Genomic DNA, 10,194 nt, shown 5'->3' on the forward strand with positions numbered 1-10,194 from the left:
AAATGAAGAAGGGTCTAGGCCCGAAACGTCAGCTTTCCTGCTCCTCTGATGCTGCTTGGCCTGCTGTGTTCAACCAGCTCTACACCTTGTTATCTCAGATTCTCCAGCATCGGCAGTTCCTACTATCTAAGGAATGGAGGGATATGGACAATGGGCAAGCAGAAGGCATTAGTTTAATTTGACATCATGTTTGGCACAACATTGTGGGCCAAAGGGTCTGTTCCTGTGCTGTACTGTTTGATGAATTCAAAGGAGATGAGATGGAGGTTTAAATTACTGAGAATGTAGAGATGTTTATGCAAAACCTTTGATTCACTTATATTTTGGTCATGAGGTTGACAGACAGAAACATCCAAACAGAAGTGGAAAGAGAAGTAACATAATAAGGTATGTAGAAGGAAAAGATGCCAGCAGAGGACATCCCAAGTTGGGACTTTGTGGGCATATCATCATGGTGATTATTTAAGTATTAGTATAGCCTTTGATAATGGACAAGTAAATTAGGTTTCAGAAGTAGTCACAATGCCAAGTGCATCACTTACATCACCGGCTTTTTTTCACATATGAATGACATTCTGCAGGTGGGAGAGAGAATGGATGAGGCTGGGGAAGGGACGAGACGGAACAAGTAGGTCTGGGGTGGAAAGAAATTTCATGGTGCTGGCGGGGGAGGGGAGAGAGACCCAATCATCCTTTCCCCACCCCAGCTTGACACCCCCTCCCTCAGCCTGATCATCCACCCAGCAAGATCCTCTTAATTCCTGACAAGTAAGGAGTTGAAAGTTTATCAGGAATTGGCAGCAATGTTACAATCAGATCAACAATGATTAATTGAATGGTGGAGCAGCAGTGAGAGACTGAATGGTCCACTTCTGCTTCTGACTTGGGATCAAGTGAATCTCTTGAGGAGTATGGGGGAATAGGGGTATAGTTAATAGGGAAATAGAAGAGCAATAAACTGGATATGAGATGGCCTTGACAGATAAGGTTAAGGAGAATCCAAAGGGATTCAACAAATAAATTAAGTGCAAAAGAGCAACCAGGGAGACAATAAGGCACCTTAAAAATCAATGAGGCAGTCTATGTGTGGAAACACAGGAGATGAGTGAGATATTAAATGAATACTTTGTGTCAGTACTTCAGAGATAGCAAGAACTGCAGATGCTGGAGTTAGAGTCAATACAGTGTGGAGCTGGAGGAAAACAGCAGGTCAGACAGCATCAGAGGAACAGGAAAGTCGACGTTTTGGAACAGGACCCGACCCAAAACATCGACCCTCCTGTTCCTCTGATGCTTCCTGACCTGCTGTGTTCCTCCAGCTCCACTGTGTTGAATTTGTGTCAGTACTTGCTGTACAGAAAGACATGGAAGCTAGGGAACATGGGGAAATAAACAGTGATGTCTTGTAAACAGTCCACATAACAGAAGAAGTTGTGCTGGAAGTCTTAAAATGCATAAAGGTAGATAAGTCCCTGGGATCTGATCAAGTGTATTCCAGGTCTTTGTGGGAAGCTAAGGAAGAAATTGTGGGGCCCTTAACAGAGATATTTGTACCATCTACAGCCACGGTTGAGGTGCTGGAAGAATGAAGAGTGGCTAATGTTGTGCCTTTATTTAAGAAAGATTGCAAGGAAAAGCCAAAGAACAATAGACCGGTGAGTCTGATGTAATGTGGTGGATAAGTTGTTGGAGGGGATTCTGAGAGAAAGGGATTTACCTGCATTTGGACAGGCAAGGACCAAAAGACGTAAGATCATAAGACATAGGAGCAGAAATTAGGCAATTCAGCTCATTGAGTCTGCTCCACCATTCAATCATGGCTGATAAGTTTCTCAACCCCATTCTCCCGCTTTCTGCCCATAACCCTTGATCCCCCTTGACAATCAAGAACCTATCTGTCTCTGTCTTAAATGTTCTCAATGACCTGGCCTCCACAGCCTTCCGTGGCAGTGAATTCCATAGATTCACCACTTTCTGGCTAAAGAGGTTTCTCCTTATCTCCGTTCTAAAAGGTCTTCCCTTTACTTTAAGTCTGTGCCCTTGGGTCCTAGTCTCTCCTACCAATGGAAACATCTTCCCAACGTCCACTTCGTCCAGGCCACTCAGTATTCTGTAAGTTTCAATTAGATCCCCCCTCATCCTTCTAAACTCTGAGTATAGACCTGGAGTCCTCAAACGTTCCTCACGTGTTAAGCCTTTTGTTCCTGGGATCATTCTCGTGAACTTCTTCTAGACCCGCTTCAGGGCCAGTACATCCTTCCTGAAATAGAGGGCCCAAAATTGCCCACAATACCCTAAATGTGGTCTGACCAGAGCTTTATAAAGCCTCAGAGGTATATCCCTGCTTTTATATTTTAGGACTTTTGGAAATAAATGCCAACATTGTATTTGCATTCCTAACTTCTAACTCAGCCTGCAAGTTTACCTTAAGAGAATCTTGGACTAGAACTCCCAAGTTCCTTTGCACTTCAGATTTCTGAATTTTCTCTCTATTTAGAAAATAGTCCATGCTTCTATTCTTCCTAACAATGTACATGACCTTACACTTTCCCACATATTCCATCTGCCACTTCTTTGCCCATTGTCCTCACCTGTCTAAATCCTTCTGCAGTCTCCCCACCTCTTCATTAGTGCCTGCCCCTCTACCTATCTTTGTATCATCTGCAAAACTAGCCAGAATGCCCTCAGTTCCTTCATCTAGATCATTAATATATAAAGTGAAGAGTTGTGGTCCCAACATTGACCCTTGTGGAACACCACTAGTCACCAGCTGCCATCCTGAGAAGGATCCTTTTATCGCCATGCTCTACTTTCTGCCAGACAGCCAATCTTCTATCTATGCTAGTGCCTTGCCTCTAACACCAGGACCCTTTCTTACTCAGCAGCCTCCTGTGTGGCACTGATTAGGGATAGTCAGTATAGCTTTGTACGTGGGAAATTATGTCTCATTAACTTCATTGAGATTTTTAAGGATGTGAATAAGAAGATCAAAGAGGGCAGAGTGGTAGATGTTGTTTACATGGACTGTAGAAAGCCTTCAACAAGGTTCTGCATGGTAAACTGGTTAGTAAGGTTAGATCACATGGGATCCAGGAAGAGCTAGCCAGTTGGATACATAATTGGCTGGACAGTAGGAGACTGAGGTTGATGGTAGAGGGTTGTTTTTCAGACAGGAAGTCCGTGACCAGCAATGTTCCACAGGGATCGGTGCTAGGTCCACTGTTGTTTGTCATTTATACAAACGATTTGGATGAGAATATAGGAAGCATGGTAAGTAAGTTTGCAGATGACATCAACATTGATGGTATAGTGGACAGTGAAGAAGGCTATCTAAGAGTACAATGAGACCTTGATCAGCTGGTCCAATAGGCTGAGGAATGGTTGATGAGTTTAATTTAGATAAATGTGAGGTTTTGCATTTTAGTAAGATAAACCAGGGCAGGACTTACACAGTTAATGGCTGACCCTTGGGGAGTGTTGTCAAACAGAGACACCTAGTGGTTCAGGTACTTAGTTCCTTGAAAGTGGCATCATGAGTAGACAGGGTGGTGAAGAAGCCATTTAGTACACTTGCTTTCATTGGTCAGAGAGCTGAGAATAGGAGTTGGGATGTCATGTTGTGGCTGCATAGAACATTGATGAGGCCACTTTTGGAGGACTGCCTACATTTCTTGTTGCCCTGCTTTTGGAAGGATATTATTTAAATTGGAAAGGGTGCAGAAAAGATTTACAAAGATGTGACCAGAACTGGAGGGTTTAAGTTTTAGGAAGATGCTGGAACTTTTTACCCTGGCATGTAGGTAGTTGAAGGATGACCTTAAATAGAACATAGAACATAGAACAGCACAGCACAGTACAGGCCATTCGGTCCACGATGTTGTGCCGACCTATTTTATCCTACTCTAAGATCAAACTACCCTGCATACCCAACATTTTGCTATCATCCATGTGTCTATCCAAGAGTTGCTTCAATGTCCCTAATGTATCTGACTCCACTACCATCACCTGCAGCGCATTCCACACGCCCACAACTCTCTGTGTAAAGAACCTACCTCTGACATCTCCCCTGTACCTTCCTCCAATCACCTTAAAATTATGCCCCCTTGTAATAGTCATTTCCACCCTGGGAAAAATGTCTCTGGCTATCCACTCTATCTATGCCTCTCATCATCTTGTACACCTCTATCAAGTCACCTCTCATCCTTCTTCACTCCAATGAGAAAAGCCCTAGCTCCCTCAACCTTTCCTCATAAGACCTGCCCTCCAGTCCAGGCAGCATCCTGGTAAATCTCCTCTGCACCCTGTCTAAAGCTTCCACATCTTTCCTATAATGAGGTGACCAGAACTGAACACAATATTCCAAGTGTGGTCTAACCAGGGTTTTATAGAGCTGCAGCATAACCTCGCGGCTCTTAAACTTAATTCCCCTGCCAATGAAAGCCAACACACCACACACCTTCATAACAACCCTATCAACTTGGGAAGCAACTTTGAGGGAACTATGAACGTGGACCATGGGATCCCTCTGTTCCTCCACACTGCCAAGAATCCTGCCATTAACCGTGTATTCTGCATTCAAATACGACCTTCCAAAATGAATCACTTCACACTTTTCTGGATTGAAGTCCATCTGCCACTTCTTTGCCCAGCTCTGCATCCTGTCAATGTCCTGTTGTAACCTAAAACTGCCCTCCACGCTGTCCACAACTTCACCAATCTTCGTGTCATCGGCAAACTTACTAACCCACCCTACCACTTCTTCATCCAAGTCTTTTATAAAGATCACAAAGAGCAGAGATCCCAAAACAGATCCCCGCGGAACACCACTGGTCACTGAGCTCCAGGCTGAATACTTTCCATCTACTACCACCCTCTGTCTTCTATTGGACAACCAATTCTGTATCCAGACAGCCAAATTCCCCTGAATCCCATGCCTCCTTAGTTTCTGAATGAGTCTACCATGGAGAACCTTATCAAATGCTTTGCTAAAATCAATATACACATATCTACTACTCTACCTTCATCAATGTGTTTTGTCACATCCTCAAAGAATTCAATGAGGCTTGTGAGGCATGACCTGCCCCTCACAAAGCCATGCTGACTATTTCTAATCAAACTGTGCTTTTCCAAATAATCATAAATACTATCTCTCAGAATCCTCTCCAATAATTTGCCCACCACAGAAGTAAGACTGACTGGCCTGTAATTCCCAGGTTTATCCCTATTCCCTTTCTTGTACAATGGAATAACATTTGCCACCCTCCAATCTTCTGGTACTACTCCAGTAGACAGTGAGGACACAAAGATCATCGCCAAAGGTGCAGCAATCTCTTCCCTCATTTCCCATCTGGCCCAGGGGACTTATCTATCCTCATGTTTTTCAAAATTTCTAGCACATTCTCCTTCCTAACATCAACGTGTTCAAGCATATCAGCCTGTTTCACACTGCCCTCACAGATGTCAAGGTCCCTCTACTGGTGGATATTGTAGTAAAGTATTCAAGAAGAACCTCCCCCACCTCCTCCGACTCCACTATCCCTGACCGGCCCTACCCTCACTCTCGTCGTCCTCTTGTTCTTCACATAAGCATAGAATGCCTTGGGGTTTTCCTTAATCCTACCTGCCACGGCTTTTTCTTACCCCCTTCTAGCTCTCCTAAGTCCATTCTTCAGTTCCTTCCTGGCTACCTTGTAGCCCTCTAGAGCCCTGTCTGATCCTTGATTCCTCAGCCTTAGGTAAGCTTCCTTCTTCCTCTTGACTAGATGTTCCACATGTCTTGTCATCCAAGGTTCCTTCACCTTACCATACCTTCCTTGCCTCTGTGGGACAACCCTATCCAGAACTCGTAGTAAGTGCTCCCTCAACAACCTCCACATTTCTGTTGTGCATTTCCCTGAGAACATCCGTTCCCAATTTATGCTCCACAGTTCTTGCCTAATAGCATGATAATTCCCCCTCCCCCAATTTAATACTTTCCCATACTGCCTGCTCCTATCTCTTTCCATGTCTATAGTAAAGGTCAGGGAGTTGTGATCACTATCACCAAAATGCTCTCCCACCGAGAGATCTGACACAGGGCCTGGTTTGTTGCCAAGCATTAAATCAAATATGGTCTCCCCTCTAGTCAGCCTATCTACATATTGAGTCAGAAAACCTTCCTGGACACACTGTCAAAATCTGCTCCACTGTTTGCACTGAGGAGGTTCCAGTCAATATTAGGGAAGTTGAATTCACCCATGACAACAATCCTATTACTTCTGCACCTTTCCAAAATCTGCCTCCCAATCTGTTCTTCAGTGTGTCTGTTGCTATTGGGGGTTCTATAGAAACCTCCCAATAAAGTGACTGCTTATTTCCTGTTTCTGACTTCCACCCATACTGACTCAGTAGACAAACCCTCCTCGACAACCTCCCTTCCTGTAGCTGTGATACCATCACTGATTAGCAATGCCAGTCCCCTACCTCTTTTACCTTCCTCCCCATTTCTTTTGAAACATCTAAACCCCGGAACAACCATTCCTGCCCCTGTGTTACCCAAGACCCTGTAATGGCCACAACATCGTAGCTCCAAGTACTGATCCATTCTCTAAGTTCGTCACCCTTATTCCTGACAGTTCTTGTGTTAAAATAGACACACTTCAACCCATCGTACTGACTGCAACTTTGCCCTATCAACTGTCTATCCTTTCTCACAGACTCTCTGCATACTGTGACCCTGTAGAAGTTTATTAAATCATGGGGGGCAAGAGAAAAATAGCAAAGGTCTTTTCCCTCGGGTAGGAGAATTGGAGGGCTTAGTTTAAGGTGCGAGGGGCAACTTTTTCACACAGTTGGTGGCGCAAATATGGAATGAACTGTCACAGAAAGCGATAGATGCAGGTACAGTTACAATATTTAAAAGACATTTGAACAGGTACATGAATAGGAAAAGTTTAGAGGTATATGACCCAAACACAGGCAAGTGGGACTCGTTTAGTTTGGGAAATCTAGTTAGTGTGGACAAATTGAATGGAAGGGTCTGTTTCCTTGCTGTATGAAACTATGATTATATGATTCATATGTTTTTATGTCTGTTCACGTGAATTAAACACTGATTTCACATAGGGTTTCATTATTTTGCATTAAACTTTTGAAAAATGCAAAATTAATGGAAATTAAAACTAAATACTTATTTACCTAAAGCAACATTTTTAAGCTCACTCTTACTTCTGCATGGCGTACCCAAAATTATTGACAAATATGTTCCTCTGTCTCTAACTGAGGTAGAGTGGCAGAAACCTAAATATGTCATCAATAGATTTTTGTATTGTGATATTTCTGATTCTGTTTAATAATTTGTTTGTAGATGTTTTTAAAATGACAGCAAGGCCCAGATTTTGTTCAACCTGTAAGACAAAGTATCAGACAGTAGCTCCACTTTGTGTCAGAAGAAGAGAAGACAGGGCATGTGGTTCAAACCTTTTCCTTAAAGCGTTAGTAATATAACTGGGTGTGGTACTACGACAATCATTTTGAAAAGGAGTGACTAAAACCACTTCCTGATGTGAGGGTTTTGATCATATCAGTCACTGCAGCACAAACTTAAATTTAACAAGTACTGTTTCATTGTTGCTAATATAGGGTTAAGACTTGCATGAAAGCATGCCTGTGCAAGGGAGCATTGAATTTTGCTAACACAAAATGCAAAAAAAAATTAATTCCAGCATTTGCTGTATTTTGACTTTAAATTTAGTTTTGTGCAAACATTGCTATTCACATTTGTGCATTTGGATGTTATCTGTAGGAATGTAACATCTTGAACATTCGTGTTCGAACCCGGTATCCTCTACGCTTACCAGCCGATGGGAAAACCTGCCCAAAAATCTCTGAAGTGGAGCCCTGCACTCTCAACAAAAACTGCTTTCACTATCATTACAACATCACAGGTAGTGGGGAATTCAAAAATCACACAAACTGAAACCCTCTGAAAAAATGCTTAATTTTTACTTTTATTGTAAGTTTCCAAATAAAAGCAGCAGCTGGTGAATTAGAGGGTTAGATCCATTGTTACAATTCCAGACTCGGCCTCCAAGTTACGTCATGATCTCATCAGCGACCAGCAAATTTTATTATTCAAGGGAAGGGCTTAATAGTAACATTCAGAGCACCAGACTAATATTCTGGGGATTTGTGTTCAAAACCCACCATGGCAATCAAATTCAATTAAATAATCTAGAATTTTTAAAAATGCCAGGCTAATGGTAACCATTGTTGATTGTCATAAAAACCTGTCTCGTTTAGTAATTTTCTTCAGGGAAGGAAATCTGAAGGGCTTTCCAGTCTTGGTCTGCATGTGACTCCAGACCCTCAGCAATGTGGTTGACTCCTACCTTCTTTCTAGACAGTTCAGGATGAGCTGCCCTATCCAGTCATACGCGTATCCCATGCAAGAATGAAGGAAACAAAATAAACAATCCAGTCTACTGTGTTCTCTGCTCACAGTGCATCCTCCTCTACGTTGGCGAGACCAGCCACAGACTGGGTGACTTCTTTGTGGAACATCTCCGCTCTTGTGAAGGAATGAACCTAACCTGACAGCCACTTGCCATTTCAATGCATCATCTTGTTCCCACATTAACATTTCTGTCCTAGGCCTGCTACAGTGTTCTAGTGGTGCCCAATGTAAGTTGGAGGAACCGCATCTTTCCCTTTCCTACTTATGCACTTTCCAGCCTTTGGGGCTCAACGTTGAGTTCAGCAACTTCAGAGCATGAACACTGCCCTTTCAGCATGGGTTCAATTGCCACACTGGCTGAGGTTGCTATGAAGGACCTTCCTTCTCAATCATTCCCCTTGCCTGAGGTATGGTGACCCCCAGGTTAAATCATTACCAGTTGTTTCTCTCTAATGAGAGAGCAGCCCTATGGTCTGGTAAGACTACAGCAACATTAACTTATATATTTTTTTCTCTCTACATCATTTGCTTCAAAAAGGAAATCTAACATGAGGGCAGAATGAAAAACCCCATATTGTTCAAATCCCTCTGCCCAAGTTGAAATTCAAAACGAAAGTGAAGGTCATCAGAAGCAGAAAGCTTGCCTGTATAACAAAATCTACCAACAGAGCAACATGAGTAAGGCTATTTGATTACGTAAAATTAAACAATGTTGCAGTCCCAATCATGAAGTGGAATTAAAAAACAAAAGAACTGCAAATGCTGTAAATCAGGAACAAAGACAAAGTTGCTGGAAAAGCTCAGCAGGTCTGGCAGCATCTGTGAATGAGAAAACAGAGTTAATGTTTTGGGTTCGGTGACCCTTCGTAAGAATGAAGTGGAGTTGCTAGTCAAAGTTCAAGTTCACATTAGAGACGTTAAAACAGCAGAGTCAAACCACTAGAAATGTTTGGAGAAATCCAGACAGAAAGGTTAGATTACTTGGAATTATGCAGGAATGAAGAGAAGAAAAAAGTTTGTTCTTCTAATTCAATTTTATCACGTTATGATGTTTTTAAAATGTAAACGCATACTAGTGCTTATGTTTAAGCAGAAGCAGCTGACCTTAGGGACCAGATGCTGCTAATTGCTCAGAAGCATCATCAAGAAGTTGGTGATGGCTGCTGGGAATGTACCCAGTGAGGTCCTAAATCTTCAAGGGAGTCAAGCCACCACTGAGTAATGTCAAGATGGGAGATCATGGAGGTTCAGGGTGTGGTTCAGCATGAAAATAATTTAAAATCCTTATGCCATTGATTATGACATTTTGCCCATGGTCATAGAAAAAGCCCCTCAGCTTCAGATGTGAAGGCTGCTGCCAGGCAAATGGGAGACTTCCAGTGTGAATCCCCTGAACCCATCAGAGGGCTTTCCCCCACCACCAAAGACAATCTGTTCTATAATCCTCCACATTGGTCACTTAAAACCAACTTTCCTTGCCAAAAGCCCCTGACCCTGGATTTACCTGAGCTGCTTGACTTTGTAGGACAGCCCATAGTGCCAGCAGTGACCAGTGAGCCTGTTGGCACTGGCAATTTGCAGAGATTTTGGCCATCCAATTGTTGGGTACCCCTCTAAGGCAGGAATTCCTCCTGAGAAAGGGGCAGGAGTCACACCTTACAGCAATTATCACTGTTCTCAGCAATAAATGGCTGTGGTAGCCAACAGAAGTATGGATAAAAACAAAGTTGCTGAAAAAACTCAGCAGGTCTGGCAGCATC

The 10,194-nt window shown here is 42.9% G+C and overlaps 1 protein-coding gene across 1 annotated transcript in view; it reads left to right on the forward strand.

Moving 5' to 3' along the window:
* The window catches only part of thsd7ba (thrombospondin, type I, domain containing 7Ba), an 886,244-nt gene that overhangs the window by 708,059 nt on the left and 167,991 nt on the right, over positions 1-10,194 (forward strand). Inside the window, exon 19 of the mRNA XM_048599575.1 lies at positions 7,784-7,925. Coding sequence (XP_048455532.1) covers positions 7,784-7,925 — 142 coding nt within the window. The remainder of the gene's footprint in view (positions 1-7,783; positions 7,926-10,194) is intronic.

Source organism: Rhincodon typus, chromosome 7, assembly GCF_021869965.1.
Source record: "Rhincodon typus isolate 14 chromosome 7, sRhiTyp1.1, whole genome shotgun sequence".
Taxonomy (NCBI): Eukaryota; Metazoa; Chordata; class Chondrichthyes; order Orectolobiformes; family Rhincodontidae; genus Rhincodon; species Rhincodon typus.